Source organism: Sphaerodactylus townsendi, linkage group LG04 (assembly GCF_021028975.2).
Source record: "Sphaerodactylus townsendi isolate TG3544 linkage group LG04, MPM_Stown_v2.3, whole genome shotgun sequence".
NCBI lineage: Eukaryota > Metazoa > Chordata > Lepidosauria > Squamata > Sphaerodactylidae > Sphaerodactylus > Sphaerodactylus townsendi.
The window spans coordinates 46,681,350-46,703,729 of NC_059428.1; the positions used below are offsets into that span (position 1 = coordinate 46,681,350).

The following is a 22,380-nucleotide window of genomic DNA, read 5'->3' on the forward strand; positions in this document are numbered from 1 at the left end:
TCACAGTTCTTCTGAGCTTTCTCAGCCCCACCCACCTCACAGGTTGTTTGTTGAGGAGGAGGGGGAGAGGAGAAGGAGTTTGTAACCCCCTTACAGGAGAGAAAGGTGGGGTATAAATTCAAACTCTACTCTTCTTCCAGATCAACCTCAAGTCCAACATAGAGTGTAATCCAGTCTGACCATTGCATGGATCACTGTGGCTAGGTGAGGGTTGGGCAGATAGGGAGCCAGCTGCTTCTCCTGGCAGAGATGGTAAAACACAAGTTTGGATGTCTGTATAATTTGGGTCATAGATAGGGAGACTTCCAAAATCACTCCCAAACTGCATAAACCGGGGGAGAGCAGATCGATCGATCGATCGATCATCAATTAATCAATCAATCAATCAATCAATCAAATACATAAATAAAATAATGAAGGTGAAGGTGCCAATATCACCCTGTCCAATTCTGACAGTCAACAACCTCCCCCCAACCCTGTCAAACCCTGCCATAGGACCATTGTCTTAAGTGGATTTAATTTCAGCTTGCTCTGACACAACCATTTCTTGACAACCTTAGATTTTTAGTCAGATTTTCTGGGACAGTGTCCATCAACCAATGAAGCATAATACTAAAACATACTCCCACCAACATATAAAGTCTAGTGATGGCATCCCAGCTCGAAACTGCAGACCATCTGGGCAAGCAGTTGTGTGTAGATGTTAAATAACATTGGGGAACGGATTGCCTTAAGGCATCCCGCAATCTACAGGCTACTAAGGAAATCCACCCCCCCACCCCCCACAGCACCCTTTGTCCCAGATCCAGGCAGAACAACGTCAACCACTGCAAGGCTGGACCCTGGAAACGGCAAGGTGGTGAGTCAGAAGGTCCTGAACAACTGTATCAAATGCTGCTGTAAGGTCTAACAGCAACAGCAATGCTGATCCGCTTCTAGCTGGTGCCGGAACTCCAGGACAGTCTCCATCCCAGGACAGTCTCCATCCCATAGCTAGATCGGACACCAGACTGAAATGGGTCCAATACCAAAGTCTCATTCAAGAACACCCATAGCTGGGTCGCCACCACTCTGAGACTAGGAGGTAATTGGCCAAATCAGATGGATCTGAGGATGGTTTCTTCAGGAGTGGTTTCGCCACTGTCTCCTTCCCCCTCCCTTCCCCCTCCATCTGGAAAGTCTCTGTCTCTGAAGACAGGTTGTTTATATATTTGTAAATATCTTTATTTTGCGCAAGCAAAATTGCAGATATACTCAGTACCTGAGACAAAAATGGAAGGTGGTACAGTACATCCTATGCAACTGGCACATGTACCTTAATTTTTGCTATTTGGTTAGAATACTCTGTTCTCAATGTAACTTCCAGAATTTGCGTGTGATACTTTGGTGCAGTTTGGGTCCACCTTCTTATCTCTTTACCTCCAGCAAGTAAGGGCAATAAGCTACTTTTTACCCAAAATGTGGCAAAATGTTTCTTAGTGGTTTGAGAGAGAGGTGGAAAGGTCAACTGCAAGTCAAGTCAAAAAGACCTCTGATAGATGCAGCCATATGTCATGGATTTAAGAGTTGTGCCTACTCTACAGCATGTCCACATTGTCTTTAAAAGCATTTTACCCATTTTATTTATTTATTTATTTTTACTCCTCCAAGTCTCCCAGAAGACTCAAGGCGGCTTAAAGAGGAAATATTCCATCCAAGTTTTTAAAAGAGGAAATTTTTCATTCTAAAAGAGGAAATATTTCATCCAAGGTTTTTTCCCAGTAGTCCCCCAAATTTCCTATATTTCCATCTAATTTTTTTAAGCCTCAGGGAAACCAGTTTTTTTCCAGATTTTTCTGCATTTTGTTTGTTTATTTTTCCATGAGCCTTCACATCTCTAGGCCAGTATCTCTAGTCAGTATTTCATGTGGAAGAATCACCTAGCTGGTGAGAGCCACTCAGAGGAAATTCAATTAAGCTCCTGGAATTATGGCTGTTCTCTATAGTCGAAGTAATAAAAAGCCCTCAAATACCTTACATTCGGATGACCTTGAATATAACATAATTCCTTAAAAATATTGTACATAAAGAAAAAAAATCATCACTGGATATACTATGTGAATGTTAGATGTCCCCTTTCTTCTTTTTTTTTAAAATGTCATATATAGAAAAAAAACACCCAAGTCTTGCATTTGAGTAAATAATTCATGTGCTTGGTTAGTTCGTCATCTTGTTTCCCAAACTTTTCAAGGGAGAGTTATTGAGAGAAAGATGTTTCAATTTGGATGTTCTTGACTTGGCTTCCAGATGGAGTCATAACACCGTGATGCACTTTAATTTTTGATTTAACTTTGCCTGGGGATAAATGGAGATTTAAAGTATTAGTTTTAATACTTTTGTTCATGAGGTAGTTGTGGTTGACATCATTGTGTGACTGAATGGAGACATGTAAAACTGTTCGAATAGTTTTTCTCATTCTTGGCAGGGAAGTAAAAAAAAAAGGGAGATATTGCCATTCCCTTGGGAACTTCTTTAAAAACATTATTTTGCTCCCACTCCCTTTAGTGTCAGCTATACCTGTGGCAGTTGGGGTGATTTATCTAGGGAGCCAAAGTTCAGTGTCAGCAGTCTGCCGCAGGCCCTGCAGTCTTGGTTCTTTCCTATTTGTGTTCAAAATGAAAAATTGTATGCAGCTGAACAGACCCAAAACGTACCGGGGTAAGACTGAGTTAATACTGTATAAAGTCATGTGATCTGGAAGAGAGCAGTGAGTAAGGAGTTAATTTTATATACATGCATATCTTTCCTTGTAGAAGTGCTGTCTGCTTGCAGAAATCATGGTTAATATCTCCTTACCTAATTGCTGAGGTTTATATCTTTGGGATTTTTCTGGATTTATTGCTGCAATTGAAATTTTAGTGTGCAGCAGGGTCCAGGAATGCATTTCAGCTCTCCATATGGTGGGAGCTTTATTCTCAGTAACTTAAAAGTCAGACTGCTTAATATTCTATAGAGCTGCCCTCAAAGATGGAAAGTTTCAACTGGTGAGGAATGGGGCAGCCCACCTCCTGATTGAGTAGGTTGGCGAAAACCTATCATGTCTGTGTTCTGGTATAATTTGGATGCAGTTGCTATACAAAGGATTTGGGGTATTCTAGTCTACCATTGAGGGATTCTATACTTTTGAAACGGGGTAAAAGTGAAGCAATGCACAGTCATTTTTATTTCTTTGATTTCTAGGAGTTTTTTTGAGTTGCTGCTATTCTTTGGAAAAGATGAGTTCTATGAAGATCCTTTAAAAGACATCCTGGGATCAATTCAGGTAATTTTAATTACTATGACTGGTAAGTATAGTTGATTATTACTGTTTTTTAAGAGTTGGGAGCCTGTGAGTAATCTTCTTGCTTGGTTAGTGCTGAAAAGCTTTTACTAATAATATTTTGTAAAGCTGTTAATAATAATATGTTATTCTCATTGTAGGAATGTCAGAACCTCTTAAATAGATATGAAAATGTTAACTTGGAGTTGGTGACTCGAATTATCAGAGATGGAGGACCTTGGGAAGATCCAGTATTACAGGCTATTCTTAAAGCAAAGCCAGTTTCTCAGGAGTTAGGTATTAAACTTTTGATATGAATCATGCAAAGAATACTGCAGTTACTAGTCTTGTATCCTAACTTCTTAATCGATTTACAGGTCCCAGAATGGCCTGCTGCTGATTTTAGATGCAAAGCAGCTGGCCATTCTGGTTATATTGTATCTTGCAGCATCATTGGCTATGGGCTGCCTTCTTGGTAGCCAAGGGATATTGCTGCACACTGAAACAGCCAGTTTTAATCTAACTTGCATATGAAGTTCACTGGTGATGAATGGCTGTATCATTGGTAATTTCAAATGTGATCAGCCCCAAGATGGTATCCTGCCCCTTGTTTTGTTTTACATATAGACATGGTCCCCTCAGGAGAACCATAGTTAAATATCGGGCTTCATTGACATTGTATAAGTGTATTTGCCTTGCTTCAAAGGCCTTTGCAATTTAGTTTTTACTAGGGAGAAATACCTTTAGATAGATCCAATTCAGAGAAACCACAATGTCTGTGAAGACAGAAGTTACCTTTAGGGGTGGTGACCCATTTATTGATTCTGTTGCTCCTCAGTCTCTTGCTTGTTAAGGGAGTCATGGTTGAGGTAACTCCCTTGCTTTACCAAGACACAACAGGGCCGTAGGGCTCCCAGGAACAGTATGAGTGGCAAAATAGGGGTCTTCAGAGATGAAGGGAAGAAAAAAATCAATGAAACTTTCCTCCTATCTTTCCTTGTAGAAGTGCTGTCTGCTTGGTTAATATCTAAGCCATAGCCTAAGTCATAGTGGTGGCTTAGATGCAAGAATGTATTGAAGTAATTATTCAGTCATTCCTTCTCACTTTGCTCAGCATAATAAAAAAATTATGCCTGTGCATATCCCCATTGTGTGGACATATCTTCTCTGAGCTTTCAAGGGAATTTGGGAAGCCTTTGCTTGCATTTTAACTCAGAATGAAGCACAGCTGAGAACACAGAAATAATGCTGTTTCTATTTAGAGGACTTTTTACAAGACAGTTGCAGTGGTGGTGTTAATGTGGATATTGTGAGACTGTAATACTACTTCCTTTTAATGTTACCACTAGGATTTGCATACTGGCTTCTGGAGCAGCTGGCATGTTATTTTTTGTCTTGAAACTATTGATTGTTTAAATTTCTTAGAAAAGTGGCCTTCTATAGATATATTTTTCATATTTTCATAATATTCATTGAACTTAATAATTACTGTTCATGTTTTTGTGTAAATTAAAGATAAATTTTTAACTTCAGATCTTCCATTTTTTTACCAGTTAACAAATACTTAAGTTCTGAAAATCCACTCTTCTTTGAACTGCGTGCCAGATACCTTATAGCCTGCGAACGCATCCCAGAGGCAATGTCTCTCATCAAATCTTGCATGAATCATCCTGAAATTAGCAAAGACCTATATTTTCATCAAGCATTTTTCATGTGTCTCTCCATGTCATCACTGGAAGATCAGCTATTCCAGGAGGTACAATCTTCAGTAATGTTTTGTTTAGTAACGCTGCTTATCCTTTTTATGTTCTTAAAGGAAAATTGCACACAACAACAAAATAGGAGAATGAGTAGGCAAATGGGTTGAGTTCAAATACCCCCATCACAAGTGAAAGGCAGTACTATTAATGCAAAAGGGGAGCAACCTCCTCTGATTACACCCTCTTTCCCAGCTGCAGTCTGCTGTGTTGCATTGCATCCTATGCCGTACTCTAAAGTAAAGTTTTAACTCCTCATTAGTACATTAGTACAGTATATTTTTGGGGGTGAAGCCTAAGAGGATGTGGTTTGGGCAGGGAAGGAACCTCAGTGGGATACAATGTCATAGAGTCTGCGCTCCAAAGCTGCCATTTTCTCCAGGGGATTTGACCTCTGTCATCTAGAGATCAGATGTAAATTATCTGAGAAGCCTCCAGGCCCACCTGCAGATTGACAACCCTACTCTAAACTCCCCTGACCAATGAAAATCAGGGAGGGGGGGGGGGCTGCAGCAGGAAGAATGTAGGAAAAAAAGATATTTGCTTGTGATTGTCAGTATTTAAGTCCATATTTTTGTGAAATATTTTCCTCCATTAAACGTTGCTGCAGTGGTCTACTGAATATAGTGTTTGAAGATCAGTGGAAACTGTTTTTAAAAACTGCCATGGAACTAGCAATGATCTTGCATTGAACATTCTTTTAGATGTATCGGGAAGAGAACCAGGGCCAATACTTATGAGACCAGATTGTAAGCAGTTTCTGGTCAAATTAATGTTGCTCTTAAGAAAAACTTTTTGAAAGAAAATATTTTTTGAATAAAATACAGCTTTGCAATGAATGAATTTTCCTTCTTGACGGTCTACATGAGTAAAAGTTCATCTTTTACATTCAACTACAATAAATGTTTAAAACTTAAGAGGAACTGCAGACTGAACAGTATTACTCATCAAAGATTCATGTGGCGAGTGATAATTTACCCATGTCTGTTGCAACAATGGTAGCCTTGCTATGCATGTTCAGGTTGTCCTTGAAGCTCTATAGAAATCTTCAAAACCAGTTTGACTACAGATCACACTGAGGCAGAACAATATCTCGAACAGTGTCTGAGCTCTCTGAAGAGTTACCATTTAGATAGACTATATGTATGACTACATATTGACTTCCTTGGATACTTATATAACATGGGAAGCCATGATCTTTCTCAGGCATATAGCAAATGAAGTACTTGGTTAACAGTATTTACCTACATCACAATACTGGGTGAAGGTAAAGTTAGATCAATTGATTTGATCTATTTAAGCCGAATTAAATGTCTTTGTATCTGAAGTCCTCTAAGGCAGATATGCCAGGGTTCCATACCAGTCCAAATTGAACACTTGTAACCTTCAGGAGCCTGAAACCCCATCACACACTATTTTAACTTGTAATCACTAACTACATGATCAACGTAGGTAGATTCTTCCATTACTGACAAAGTTAAGCATAAATTCCATGCAGCTTAGCATTAAATTTTTATTAGAGGATAAGAGTCCTCATATCACTTAGTGGTAGCAAAAATTTTACCCAAAGTATTTAGGAGAAAGAATCAGGGACTTTTGGACACTAATTGTTTTTAACGCTCAGATATTTTTGTGTTGAATATTATTGTTTTATTTGGTTAAGTGGGCTAATCTGATGTATGGTTTGTATTTTTGTATTCTGCATGTTGTGTTTCTTATTTTGTATGGGTTTGTTGACTGTAAAATTCTTAATTAAATTAAATTACGTAACAGTAGTTAGTTTTTGTGTAGAACAATGCAAAGATAGATTTAAAATTAATCTCAGCCTGGAGTCATGTTCAACTTGTTTGGTTCTGTTGGCTATGCATCTGTATATAAGTAGCAATATTATGAAGGTTAATGTGTTTCTCTTTTGTTATGGAGTGTGTTTTGGCACACGCTTGCTCATACAAATTACACAGTGTTCAAATATTCTTTATTTAGAAGCTCTCGTATTTCAAACTACTGTTTAGTACTTCCGATCCTCCCTGAAGTCATTTGGCTTTTACATTTTAACAAGCATGTTCCTTATAACATCAGCTTAGCAGTGAAATCATTTCCATTTCTGTATTAAAATGTTTTATCTTGCTATTCCATAAAATCAGATGTTCACTATAGGCTAATTAGATTTTAAAACAATGATATTCTGGGTTGAGTTTTTTTTTTTTAATTCTCAGTGCTCCAAAATGTTAGCATTTTTTTCGCTGCCCTCTCTTACTTAATCTCTGTGCACCCACGCCTTTAAAAGTTATTTCTGATGATCAGGAGCCCTTGAAAATATCAAGGGGGGCATTGAGGAAGGGGGATTGAAAGGCATTTCCCTTTTTGTGAAAGCACAAAATCTTTTCTGTTTCAATCCGGGGAAGTTTGAATTGGGCTTCATTTCTAAGGGAGATGTGTTTGCACTTATTTATCGTTTTGTTCCAAGAAGCAAATCCTGTTTTATTGAGTGGGACTGACTCCCAGGAAGGTGCTCTTCATATTGTTCATCTCATTTTGGTTTTACAGCACTTGCTAAAAACTGACTGTATGAATGGTGTTGAAATCATCTGCAACATTGCAAAAGAAGGGAAGACCTCCTTAGCCTTGTGTCTTTGTGAGTCATTCCTTATTCCACATCTGCAAAAAGGAGATATGTATTGCATCTGGTAAGTGCCTTTTTTCTAGTGACATATCTTCTTGTGCAGATTGCAGGTTTATATTATGACAAAGAATTGATAGAATTCTAATCTTTTCCTGCCATGATTAAATAATGCTTTGTGATTTCTGCTATTCAGGTGTACTTTATTTTTCTTTCCTGTGCAGCTATCTGCTGACAATAGCCCAGTGTACTGACTACAGAATACATGGCTTTATACCCTTGGTGGCGAACCTATGGCACTCCAGATGCTCATGGACTAAAATTCCCATCAGGCCCTGCCACCATGGCCAATTGGACGTGCTGGCAGGGGTTGATGGTAATTGTAGTCCATGAACATCTGGAGTGCCATAGGTTTGCCACCATTGCTTTATACTATTAGCCAAAACCTGGTATTGAAAGAAATTGTAGTGTTGAGAAAACTTAAACAGCATGTTACTTTTTCTCTGATTTTAGGAAATACTTCAAAGTTTTCAGTTGGCAGCGATAGCTCTTCTTCTAGGAACTGAATTTGTTCTGATTGATATAAACGTTCCAAATCTCTTCAAGCAGCCAGACATTTCCTAGTTTATGGTTTCTATTTAAGTATATTAAAATCTGTGATTTCATGAACAATTTATAAAATAATAAAACTAACATGCATCTGAATGTACCCAGAGAGAGAGGCAGATTCTGCATGGGACAAAAACAGCTGTATGAAAGCGGTGTGAAAATGTTTTAAACCATGGTTTAAACCAGCAGTGTGAAAGCTTTTTAAACCATTTTACCTTGTTCTCACACCACTGTTTTTGGCCCATGCGAAATCTGCCAGAGAGAGAGAAGATCTATTTCAGTTTTTCATACAAAGTGTGCAGTTTGCATATCTTTGGTGTCATGTGTGTAAGATACTGTTAACTGTTTTTGTTACAGACTAATCAAGATCTTATCCGGTGTTTGTTGTTACTACTCCAAATTTTGGTCATGTTTTTCCCATCCAATACCAGACAATTAAAAGTTTCTGGGATTGAAAGATGTTCTTCCTTTAAAAATCCATTTAAAACATTATTTCAAATTGCTAGTAAATCACAGTCTCTATCTGCTCAGTAGCTGAATGTTGTACTGTGCTCCGGAAACTCAAAAAATAGGTTAATAGATTGCACTTTGCTTCTGTTTTAATTAATCTAGTATAGGTATGGAAGGAAATACTTTGGTCTTCGTTTTTTCTCAGGTAATCAATATCCTCATCTTCACACCAGTTTTCTTTCAGGACATCTGTCCCCAAAAATGCTGCCATAAAGCACCCATCAAACATCTAAAACTAGCTCCACTAAGACTCCACCTCCAAAAAAACTTCAGTTGTTTTAAATAATATGCATCTTTTATTGAAATCTCTGAAGTATGTTATAATGTTCAATTAAGATCAACTAATCAAAATACATATTTTCTTAAACAATTTAATGTTTTTGGTTACTAAATGTTACTTCCCTTGAGCCATCAGACATAGAATGGGATAAATACAACTAATTAATAGACTACGTGGTGGATGAAGATGTCACCAAGTTCATCTTTTGAACCCCAAGAAATTAATGCTGGAGTTGGACAAACTCATAAGACTGTGGACTGCACTGAGGAGGAGAATTGAATGAAATTGCTCTGCTTCCTGCAAATGCTCCTACTGTTTTTAGGTCTGTTCTGGCAAACGAGAAAAGCTGGCAATTTTGCCCAATTCTGTTTCCTCACTGCCATCTCCTCAGTGCTGTTGTCTATGTAGGTCCTCCAGTATCAGTTATTTGAGGGTCAGAAAGGGCTAATGAGAGAATAGGAATGCAGGAAGTATCTAGATCCGCTAGCAGTTTGCTGTGGTGGTTGGTAGGATACAACCTGATATATGACTGAAATTAAGCAGGTTCTGTTTTCTGAGGAGAACATGGAAAAGTATGACCAGTCTTGCCTTTCAGTTATAACCATGCTTTTTTGCTACATATACTGCCGAGGTTTCAGTAGACGTCGTCACGAAACCATGCTTACTGTTAAGCAGAAAGTTTTATATCCTTTGTAGAAGCAAACCTCAAAAATTAAGCAGAATTTTTTCTGTATGGATTTGCTGTTCATTCATGTAGAATACACCTCTGACTTGATTGGCTTGTTCCAAACCTCTTATGAGAATTTTGGTGTAATTATGTCACATAAGCCCTTCGAGGGAGGGTGGTATATAAATCCAATAATAAATAAATAATAAATAAGCATTAATCAGATTTAGTTTTATGGTATGTTAAAAGTATATTAGCGTACATACATTTCGTCTTGCATTATTAGCCCTGACAAGTACAATTACCATGCGTTTTGAAATATCATGTGTCTAAAGCATGCTAACAGGTCGTGCTTGGTCTATTTATAGGGAACTGATTTTTATTTGGAGCAAACTACAGCTTAAATCTAATCCATCGAAACAAGCATTTGTAGATCAATGCTACCATCTTCTAAGAATGGCTACAAATATAAGAGTTATTTTCCCTTTCATGAAAGTTATTAAAGATGAAGTAAGTTATGGTGCATTTTTTCTTCATGTATTAGGCATGTTCTTTTAAATGTTTGCAAGTACTTGTTATTGTAACAGGAATAAAGATGTGTAATTGTTTAAACTATTGTTATGAATCAGTGTATTTTCTTAGAAGTAGAAGCCTGATAGAATAAAATTAAGTCCATGAACAAAGGGTGTAAAATATATGTATACAGTGCAGGTAGTGGTCTATATATTTTATCTATACAAATCAGACTTAGTTGTGCAAATATGACATAGGAGTGGTACAGATATAATATTAACTATGACTAGCAATAATCTTGTTATCTTAATGCTATCTTAATGGCCTATCACCAGAGCATGTGCATAAAGAGACACTGGTGAGATCTTTGTGCAAGCAGAGGTTGAAGAGGCAGGGGAGTTCCCTAAAGCATGGATTGTCTAGCATGGAAATAAATTGTAATCGTAATTAATACATCCTAGGTTTTCAAAGCAGTTACAAATGATCGTTTTACATGCTGGGTTGTGGCCAGCTAATAGCCATTGCCATGAAATTTTGCTTTAAATAAAATTCATACTAAGATTAGATTACATCTTTGTATCTCCGTGGGCAATATCTCCCTCTCCTAGTGGAATGTCACCATCTTATAACTGAGCAGCGTGTTACCAACAACAAACCAGAAAATGTGATGGTTGCTGAGAAGTTTAGTTCTTAGCTATGTGGGAAGACCCAGATTCCAGTTCCTCCTGGAGGGGCAAGAACTATGCTTCTTAGCAGCCCTCGCTGTAGAACGCCATGATCCCCCCCCCCCCCCCGCCTCCCCCCCCCCGCCCATGGGGTGCTTCTCCCTGGCAGTGGCAAGCCTTGAATAGGGGAGGAAAGTGCAGGAGGAAACAATACTCCCCCCCCCCCCCCCCCCGGTGTGCTCATCTCTACCAACACTAGGTCCCTGTGGTGAACTTATAAGAACTTACTTCCTGGGATCACAAGACAAACTAACTAACTGCAGCTGAGCCAGGAGAACCTGTTTGCAAAGTTAGGGGAGCTTGTCTGTGTATGTTTGTGTGTGTGGCGAGGGGGAGAGAAATCTGAGAAAGAACAGCCTGTACAGTTAGGGAAACCTGTCTGTGTAGGCAGAAAGGACTGTATATAAGCTTTTTCCATTGAATAATTAGACTAGGTTTTCGTTATTTGTGGTAAATTGCAGGGCCAAGCGAGCAGGAACGGAAGGAGGGGTTGGCCCCCTCTGTGGGTGCTGGTAACCCAGACCTGGGCATTATACGGCCCGCGGGCCACATATGGCCCGCCGGATGACCCTGACTGGCCCCCTTGCCATGCTGGGGAGTGAGGCGCCTTTGAAAGCCCCGCAGAAGCCGGTTGCCTTGGCTGCCTGCTTCTGCGGGGCTTTCAAAAGCGCCTTGCCCCCCTGCCTTTTGACCCGGCCCTCCACAATATTTTCTGTTTCTTATGCGGCTCCATGGAAAAAATAATTGCCCACCTCTGCGTTAACCCATCAACAGTTTTCTAGAGCTTGTTGTATTTGTTCCTACAGTGGGCTTTACTGCTAGCAGAAGTATAAAAGGGAAGTTTTCACATGCTTTCTTGTTGGTGAAGAATGTAGATCAAAAGATTGCTTTCCATCAGTGTAAAACACTTCCAATCACCGAAGCGGGTCTTATTCTTGATTTCCCTCTTCCCACCGTGTAACTCCTCTAGGTCCTCTGTTCATGAAGAGCAGCATTTTGGGATACTGAGTGAGGTACAGCAGGGAGAGAGGCAGGAAATGTCTATTAATAAAGCGTTTCTGGTGACACTTTTGATCCAAGTCATTGTCTGTTTTAGTTAAGTGGCTTATGTTGAAGATGCCAGTTTTTTAGAGAAAAATATGAGTGAGAGAGAGAATGCCAATGCAAAAGTATCTTACCAGCCCTATCCAGTGGGGGTGGTGTGCAGCTGTGCCAGCAGATTGTCTCTCTCTGGGACGCTTGCCCTGGTGAATGGCGAATCCCCCAGTGTGTGACCACAGCAGCCTTTTCCAGTGATTCGACGCAGTGCAGAATACTGGACCAGTGTCCCTGTGCCCCTGGCACAGCAGGGATGGGCTGGGGGCATGGCCAAGGAAGGAGATGACATTTATCGGCTCCCTCACGGACACTGGCCCTGTTGTGCTGGTGGCCGGGACTGCAGACTTATGCCACCTATTAGCCCAAAATAGCTTCTCTGCTGTGGGGGATCTTTTCATCATTTCATGCCTCTCCATGTCACCAGAAGCCTTGTTGGGGGTGGCAGGCTTGGCAGTGCCGCTGTCAAGTGCCTAGCCCCTTGGATGGGGCTGTGAGTCACACCGGGGAACTAGTTAGCAGAATTGTTAATTTTGAGGTTAGATGTGTCTGTGACTATTGACAAAGCAGTGCTTGGGTATATAAAGAGAATTTGGGCACAGATATATGTCTAGAACCTGATTTCTGATTTATACATAGAATGATCAGAATACTGTAACATTCTCCACATGTGGCTGACTTTTTAGGCATTTCAGAGATTCTGTTGCTTCAAAATGCAATAGCAAGACTCGGCCACTTGAGCCATCACCTGCACTAGTTACCTATTTGCTTCTGATTCAGGGGTCTGCAACCTGCGGCTCTCCAGATGTTCATGAACTACAATTCCCATCAGTTGGCCATGCTGGTAGAGGCTGATGGGAATTGTAGTTCATGAACATCTGGAAAGCCGCAGGTTGCAGACCCCTGAACTAGTTTCACTTCAAAGTCCTGTTTATGGCCTAGGATCATCATGCACATCTCCCTGTATACTCCAATGCACAATCTGTGTTTACTCCATAGCTAAAGTTTCCAATTGAATTCAGTCAAATTTTACTCTTGATTTGTTTTAAAGAACGAAATGTATTAGGTGGTAGATGTGAGATGACTTTTAGAGTAATGGACTTTTATTCTCTCCCTTAGGTTGGGAAGGTTGGTTTGCAGATTTGCATTGAGATATGTGGCAGTGCTCTCCAGCTGGATCTCCGTGATGATCCAAAAGTGAAGTGTTTAATCTATAAAACTATTGCTTACTTTTTGCCAAATGATCTGGAGATTGTCAGAATATGTGCACTTTCCATCTTTTTCCTTGAGTGCACCTCGGAGTCCTATTCTACTGTTGAACATCTGTATAAACATGCTGATGAAGAATACAACGAACAAATCAGTTCTGTTCAGAATCGTGTGCGTTTTGAGTTGCTTCCAATTTTGAAAAAGGGTTTGTTTTTTGATCCTGAATTCTGGAATTTCTTGATGATCAAGCAGAACTGTTTAGCCTTACTAAGGGACAAAGCATCAGCTGACAAAAATGCAAGTACACTGGAACAGTCTGCTCGTACACAGAAGTTGCCACGTCGGGCTTTGCGTAGTGATCATTCTTGTCTAGCAGATGTAAGCAATGGAGAACTCGGCCATGAGGAGCCTTCTGGAGCACAGTCCATATGTCATGGTAATTTCAGAAAGAACCACATGGATCTTGGATCGTCTAAAACCGATCACAATGTACCTAGGCACCGCTGTGTGCTATGCAACAGAGAATTTCTTGGAGGTCATATTGTGAGACATGCACAGGCTCACCAGAAAAAGGGCAGTTTTTCATGTGTAATGTGCCGCAGAAAATTCAGGCAAAAAGGAGTAATGCTTAAGCACTTAAAGAATCATATCAAGAAGTTGACAAGGCATCAACTTGCTTTTACGTGTCATGATCAAAAATCCTCTAACATAAATGAACTAACCTGCTCTGGTACAGATGTTCCTCTTGAAAATGGGAAATTGGAGAACCCTGAAGATAACAAAATGGAGGTTATCATTCCAGGTACTGATCACGAGACACAGAATGCTGAATCCCCGTTGACAGTGACTGAAAATCATGTTAGCAACCTGGATACCAGTATTGAAAATGGTAGTTGCGACAGCTGTTCAAATAACACTCCTGAGCCAGAAACTGCAGAAGGATTGCCAGAAAGTGATGGCAGCTTGAATAAGGAGTTCCCCATACTTCACAGAATAAATGGTGTAGTATGCTCTCAAAATGACCTGAACATTATGGACCAAGCAGGCAACTTCAAGTGTCCTGCAAATGGCTGCATTAGAGTCTTTAAAAAGATTAGGTTTCTGAATAAGCATGCACGGAAAGCTCACCCTGCTGATCTGAATGTGCAGGAGCATATAATGAAGTCAAACAAAGGAAAATGTCGGTTTTGTCAGAGAAAATTTTTTGATTGTCAACATTTTATTGACCACCTAAAGCAACATGTATATCCAAATGTATATTTTTGTTTACATTTTAATTGTAATCAGAGATTTAAGTTGTCTGCTGAGCTTGCAGAGCATACAAAAAGTCACAGTGACTTTAAAGCTCAGTGTAATTTTGGAGAGTGCAGTGAGCTTTTTGAGGACCTTTCGTCGCTGTTTGAACATGAAGCTCAACATTATTCAAATAAAACGGATCAATTGGAAGAGGTCAATGAAAATAATTCTTCAGATGTTGTGTTGGAACCCCAGAGCAGCATTCAAGAGACAGCAAAAAGTAGTCATGAAAAAGAGGCTGCAATAGACTTGCCTGTTCCAACTTGGAAAGCAAAGAAAGATTCTATAGAACCAAAGACTTATATCCAGATTGAGAAAAAAATAAACAGTCTAATACAGAATGGGAATGAAAATGCATGTGATGATCCTGCTATGGTTGTGAACTTGATAGACCAAAAGATACCTGCGATAGAGCCAAATTCTGAGAACTGTGAAGTTAGCAACCAGTTAGTCAATGGACACAGTGAACTGGAACAGGTTTCTTCAGATAGTGTTGTGGAAAAAGTGACTGACGACACAAGGACAGAAAATGGGTCTATTCTGCCAGTTTTACACAACTGTAATGATATACTACCAAACAGTATTGCTACAGTCTCTCAGTTACCTTCCAAACCAAATCAGGCAGCAAAAAACACTTCATATGGCTTCATTTTGACAAAACCTTACGTTAGACCATTGCCTCCAAGTTACCTTGATGAACGGTACATTAGCATGCCAAAACGTAGAAAAACTTTGATGGACAAAGTTGATACTCATTTAGAGCAAGACAAAACTTGTAGCAAATCAGAGAAATTAAGATGCAGCAAATGCCTGACCACCTACTGTAACTCAGAAGCACTTCAGCTTCATCTTGCACAAAAGAAGTGTCAGACACTTTTTGGATTCGATTCAGATGATGAAAGTAAGTCTTAGAATGCTACGTCTTTCTTGCGCATAGCTGTAGTCATTGAGAAAGGTAGACCTCAAAATGTCCGCTTTTGGACAGAAAGTTTTTTATAAGAAGTGCAGCATGCAATAGGAAGAAAAAATTATGTTCAAAGGATAAAAAATGCAATCAATATATCTGATTTTCAACATGGCCCTATCTGTGGAGATTTAAATTTGAAGCATCAAGCCATGATCAGACAAAATTAATCCCAGGTTTGCAGGAGAATCTTTGGGGGGGAGGGGGGCGGCTTTGGAGGGATTAAAACTCCCTGAAATAATGGAAGTGGCGCTTTCAGTTTTTAGAAATGTATTCCTTCTGTGGCCATAGCTAGGCAACCATCACAGTGTTGTCAGCAATTCTTTTCTGTGAATAAAAGGCAGAGCAAGCCTTTTTAAGGCTGTTTTGGCCTTCAAGGGGAGGATTCATGGAGTTGACCCCAACAGCAACCACTGGGCAACTAGATACCACTTATCTTGTGACTCACCCCAGGCCTGGCTGCTTCCTATTGTTCAACAGTAGCTACACTATGAAAACCAGTGTACTATAATGGTTAGACTTTCAGGCTAGAGTCTAGGATCCCCAGGATCAAATAATTGCTCTCCTGTCAAAGCTCACAGGGTGACCTTGGGCTAGTTACACATCCTTAATCTCAGGCACCTTGGGAGGAGAAAATGGGAGGAGAGCAGAATGATGTAAGCAGCTTTGGATCCCAAATACTGAGAGAGTATGAAGTAAATATGTATACCTGAAGATGGTTGTTAAAAAATTGGTTAGTGGTAAGAAGGGAAGGAAGCAGGGAAAGGTGCAGATATGGAGGCTGCTATGAAAGAGGAAATAGTATGGGGAAGGGGATATGGAAAAATGAGGGGGGGCCCCTTCAAGTCCTTGAGGCTTCTTCGCTGCATGCATGGGCCTAATCCAGTGGCTGGCATTTGGGCCTGGCCCAGACTGGCACAGGGGACTGTGCAATGGTTTTCCTGGAGAGAGATTACCAGTGGAGGGAAGGAGGGAAAGCTAAAGACAGGAGCAGATAGACAGGTTGGATAGTGGATAGGAAGGAGCGAAGAAAGCATGGGAGAGGCTGTGCAGGCTTTCAGGACAGGAACAGGAAATAGCGGACATGGGAAAATACGATGGCCTCCTGCTTGTAACATTCTGATACTTGGAATGGTAGAGTTGTTGTTACTGATCGTTGAGAGCTTTACGACCATCTTTGTAAAATCGCAAAAGATGTCCTCATGGTTCTATTCAGTGTCTAAAGGCTGTTGAGGGAAATAAGAGTAAAGATCAGGAATGTTGCCTTTTTTTCATGTCCTTCTATTTCCGTGCCTGGTCCTAGTTGTGGTCAGTATGGCCAAGTTGATTGAAACTGAAATTGTAAAACTGAGGTCATTCTGGCAGGCAGGCATTATGCCTTAGGAGGTAAATTCTTTTGGTTACTGAATTCTGTTACTTTGGTACTTCAAGGTTGTGGATACAAGTTGTGCATCCAATCCGGTACTACTGCTATATGTTCAGGTATGTGCAGCTGCTGGAACTATTTTCCACTAACTTCACCTTACGAAAAGATTGCAGCTTTTTTCAGATCTGGCCTCATTGCTTGAAATTTGTGACTGAAGTAATGGGCTTTGTGTGGTTATGCATCAGTGCTGTTTGAAGTTCCAGCTGGTGCAGTGTGCGGTAATCTTTTCCTGGCAAGGAGATGACTGGTAATAGATTACATCAGGTTTCAAGGGCCAGCTTTGGTTTCCTATAGCACTCAAGCTACTTTAGTTCAGAATGCTTTACAATCTATAGAATTTTCAACTGTTCTTAGCTTTTGATTATGTTCAAGATTACCTTTCCTGTTTTGTCATTTTCTGTAGTCAGAAATAGCCTCAGGGGAGGAAGGGGTGTCTGTATTGCCCTTTATACATGAAAAACACAGGTTGCTTCCTAGGCTTAGATTTCCATTTAGTTGGTGTTGTGATATAGTTCAGCCTGTAGAAGGTTACTTTATTTTCTTTACCCTTCTTTACCCAAGAGGGTGTGTGATTGTGAAATCTTTGTTTGGTTCCCTTAAGAGGTGCATTGCTTGTGTCCTAACCGTGTGTAAGAAGAGTTTGGATTTATAGCCCACTTTTTTCAACCATAAGGAATCTCAAAGCAGCTTACTGACTCCTTCTCTCCCTCTCCCTACAACAGATACCTTGTAAGGTAGGTGGGGTTGAGAGAGTTTGAGAGAACTGACTAGCCCAAGGTCACCCAGCAGGCTTCTTGTATAGGAGTGTGGAATCAAACCTGGTTCTCCAGATTAGAGTCAACTGCTTTTAACTACTCTTTTAACTACTACACTTCACTGAGGAAGCTGAGAGGGATTATAAATAAATCTTACACAACTCTAAAACATTGTGAACTTGCCTCTGTATATTTCTGAAATTATGGTACATTATATTTGAACAAATATTCTATTGGTGGGTATAAATTGAGTACTTTGGTTTTATTATTTTGGTGTGTTTTTGAGCTTTGGTATGTAACTTGATCTTCCATTTAGGGCTGCTTTAGTTGTGTTCAGGAAAGAAACAATTATAAATAAGCCATAAATTAGCCTAGAAATATAGAACAGTCAGGCAGTAGTTAAATTTTTTTCAGGCCACATTTCATATGGAAGTAACTAAGTTTAAGCTTAGCATTGAAGTCCAGAAAACTAACAAAACGTTATTTGTTTTTTATAGGTGCCTGATCTAATTTTGTGAGAAGTCTTCTCAGTTTGAGGAGTGCTGTGATGGAACACTACAATGTTTTGCATCCGTTTGCTTTTTCCTTCTTGGCCTTAATTATAAAGAAGTCTGAAGTCACTAAAGAAAACCATAATCTTGCTCAGTCAAAGCACACTTGAGTCAGAACTAAATTTTAGTAGGATCTGTGCAGAACTCGAGTCCAGAAAACTGTTATAAATCCCCAAAGTACCAGTTATCCAGAAGCCACAAGGTACCATATGAAGCCCAATGTAACATCGTTGTGCAGTGGCTTACTGTATGGATGTCGTGCACTGTGGCATTGTCCCGAGGAGATGCAAGTGGTACATGCCTCTTTCTGATTGTGCATCTTCCTTGTCAAAGGAAGACTGTCTACATTGTTTTGAGTAATCACATTGAATGTTGCTGTGTGCATAAAAAATTGGTCAGTTAAAAGTTGATCTGCTTGTAGAGAGTAATTATTTTTAGGAAGGACCAGCTTGGTGTTTGGATTCCAAACAATGGAGTGTAACAAAAGAGTAGAAAGGGTCAAGATAAAGATTGATAAAGGTGTCAGTGCATTCAATAAGAACAGAAGCATGTCTAATCCAAACATGAGTAGTAAAACTGTACTGAGATGCACCAAAATTCTTTTTTCTAATATCTGACTCAGGAACCATCTAGGAAGGATGCAGTCATTGTGAGATCTATCAAATCCATACAAGTACTATTTTGGGTAATAACAAAAGTGAACACAGCAGCCATGATGTGAAGCAAGCTAATTTGAGCTGGGATATACCACTAAATTTTGCATAATGATTATTCTGAAATGGGTATGGCTGACACCTTTAAAGGCTAGGTTTCTCTACAAAATGTGAGTTAAAATAGAAGTGGTTCCACAAGGCACAAAATAAATTGTCAGATACTAGGAGGCAAAGTTACTAGCAGAAGAACTTTGGACCTGTGTTGTATCAATATAAAAAGACAAGCACTTAATTTTCACATTCTGTTTTTTTTCCTTGAAGGATTCCCATTATATATATATAACAGTCCATAAAACTGACAAAAACAAATTCTAAAACAATAATTACTTCAGCTAACTGAATGCCTATAAGAATAACTCACACTGTGCCTTGAGAGGTGAAGCTTTAACCCCCCAACCCCCCCCCCCCCCAAAAAAAAAAAAGTGTAAAGGCAGAAAATGCCCAAAACCTGTTGGTCTTTTCTTGAGAAGAAACAAATATATAAAAATGTCATTGTCATTCTATTGAGAATTCATTTTCTTATCATACAGATCTTTTCATCTCCTTGGGTTGGTTCAGAAGTCATGGTTTATTTTAACTGGTTACTTTGTCTGCAGGCTAAATCATTATTTTATAATAATTCCTGATAAAGTTATTTGCTAAATTTGGTTTCAGCACTATTGTTGTTTTCCCTGCCTCCTAACCAGAGACTTAGGTGGTAAATAGTCTGTCTTGCAACACTCTATTGATGGGAAATTGTAATTCCATCACTAGCTTACCATTGGCCACAAGCGACACAAGGGCAGAGAAACTTGTCCTGGGAATATAAGGGCATTGGACTATTAACTGATGTCGCCTTTTCCATCCTTGGCATATAGGCTGGGAAGGTGCAAGGCATAACCCTTACCAAAAGCCCCCGAAAATAATCTTCTGCTATTGGATTTCACTGCAGTCCCCCAATGCATAAGCTGTCCTATACACAAGCTCGATGCCCCTGCCAAGAACTGTGTCTTTGCTTCAAGCACATAAGATACTTGAAACGCACTCTGCACCCCACCTTAATCTTACTTCAATGTCCTCACATGTTTCCATGTCCATGCAAACACTTTCTGCCTGCTAGATATCCAGAGTGTTCAGTAATGAGATCCCCAGCCTCATGAAAGGTAAGCACACCCATCATCTGCTTTCAGGGGCACAGTAAACACAGGTGCAGTATGAAATGCAGTTTGATCAACAAAGAAAGCAAGTATCAAGCAGTAACAGCTATGAATGCTAATGTGCTGAGATGGTACTCAGCCCGTTAAGATAACTAAGGCTTCACTTTCTTCCTCTTAGAGATGCATGGAAAGCATTTGTAGCATTGCTGGATTTTTAATGGAATAGAGTTGGCTAGAGAAGTCTGTTGCCAAGCAGACTTGGAGCTGAACGTGGAGAGAGGCTTGATCATAGCAGAGCCAGTTGAAGACAAGAGTAGTTTATTTTTTGAGCTGTTCTTGCCTAATAAGTGTAGGTGGAATGGGTGTGGAGCATCAGTGAGAAACAAACCAGAATAAAGTCAAGATAGTGAATCTGCATGTAAGACATAGCACTGGTAAAGATCTTTAAGGTGTCCTAACCATAGTGTGGCAGTTTGGATTTGGATGATCAGGTAATTGTGTTTGGCTTAGTTACCATGTTTTGCATTATTTCTGTATGACAGTTTTCACCTTCTGAAAAATACAAATGGATCAAAGTTTAGGTGTGTTCACTGAGAGGGACTCTTTAGTATTAAGAGGATTAAAAAGCTTATGGGTAATTTTAGAGGGTGCATAGGGTGTTTTTGCAATGGATATCTAACTACAGTCACTTGAATATTAGTTTACTTTCCTGATGCATACATATGAGACTTATGTTAGAAATAGCTTACAGTTGCAAAACATTGAATGGTTTTGTTATTTTATTTATTTATTATTTAAATTTGTTATACCGCCCACCCCCGGAGAGCTCTGGGCGGCGCACAGTCTAAAACGTCAAGTAAAATACATCCTAAAACACAAAAATTAAAATACAGCATAAAAGCCTAAAATCAACTGTCAGATGACGATCAATAACCAAATCAGGGCAGTAAAAAGATCTTTCGCCCCCACAAACAGCATAGGGGATGGCACTATCGACAACTGGCTCCCCCAAAGGCCTGGTGGAACAACTCTGTTTTGCAGGCCCTGCGGAATTATTCATGATCTCGCAGGGCCCAGATTTTCGGAGGTAGAGTGTTCCACCAGGCTGGAGCCAAGGCACTAAATGCCCTGGCTCGGGTAGAAGCCAGCCGCATCATAGAGGGGGCAGGGACCAACAGGAAATTGACCTCTGCAAAGCTGGTACGTAAGGGGAGAGACCGTCCTTCAGATATGAGACCCCAGGCTGCGGAGTGCCTTAAAGGTGAGTACCAACACCTTGAAGGTGACCCAGAATTCAATCGGGAGCCAGTGCAAGCGGCGCAGAACGGGGGAGATATGTTCCCACATGGACACCCCCGCGAGGAGGCACGCTGCTGCATGCTGGACCAATTTTAGTTTCCGGATCAGCCACAAGGTAAGGCCCGTGTAGAGCAAGTTGCAATAGTCCAGCCTGGAGGTGATCATTGTTTGGATCACTGTGGCTAAGTCAGTCTGGAAAAGATAGGGAGGCAGGCACTGAGCTTGGCATAGATGGAAAAATGCCACCTGGGCAGTGCAGGCTATCTGGGTCTCCATAGACAGAGATTAATCCAGGTAGACCCCCAGACTTTGGACTGAGGAGGTCACAGAAAGAGTGATACCCTCGAGCACCGGTGCCTGAAAATCTGCAACCTCCCCTTCGCGACTTTGCGTTATGTGAGCAGAGTATATAATTTTGAATTTCAATTATGGTTCATTCTTTTAAAATCAAATTATTAAGCTACTCTTGCTTTTCATTCCTAAAAATCAAGCAAAATACTACATTGTGTTTTATTAAAAACAAATCCATCACTGATATAGTTAATGGGAAACCAACAAAGAGATGCTCGCAGGTATATTTGTAACACATTCATATTTCTTAATTGCTTTTAGCAGTTGATGTCTATGACACCAAAAGCCGGTTTTCACTGCCCTATACAGTTACCAAGGTTCTGTGTACTCTGTGCAAAAATCAAAATTAAATAAAATTCATTAATAAGAAAAGCTGCATTTTAAAACTATAAGTTACACAAATTAAACTCACTTGTGTAGTGTATCTTGTGAAACATAGAAAACTCGCACATCCCTGAACAAACATGATGCCTCGGCTCTATTTTTCAAATTGTGTGCATTGCAGATATAGAACAACTTATATAAAGCTGAACTCCAATATAAGCATTTCTTCACAGATGTCCTATTTTTACATTTAATTGGATAAATTGCCAATTATCAGTTTTT

The 22,380-nt window shown here is 39.9% G+C and overlaps 1 protein-coding gene across 2 annotated transcripts in view; it reads left to right on the plus strand.

Annotated features, from left to right (window-relative positions):
• ZNF654 (zinc finger protein 654) overlaps nt 1-22,380 on the plus strand; it is a 32,737-nt gene extending 10,357 nt beyond the window's left edge. For both annotated transcript variants that reach the window (XM_048493703.1, XM_048493704.1), the window contains exons 3-9: nt 3,220-3,301; nt 3,460-3,595; nt 4,852-5,054; nt 7,603-7,742; nt 10,110-10,251; nt 13,194-15,480; nt 18,222-22,380. In XM_048493703.1, coding sequence (XP_048349660.1) covers nt 3,220-3,301; nt 3,460-3,595; nt 4,852-5,054; nt 7,603-7,742; nt 10,110-10,251; nt 13,194-15,480; nt 18,222-18,229 — 2,998 coding nt within the window. In that variant the 3' untranslated portion in view covers nt 18,230-22,380. The remainder of the gene's footprint in view (nt 1-3,219; nt 3,302-3,459; nt 3,596-4,851; nt 5,055-7,602; nt 7,743-10,109; nt 10,252-13,193; nt 15,481-18,221) is intronic.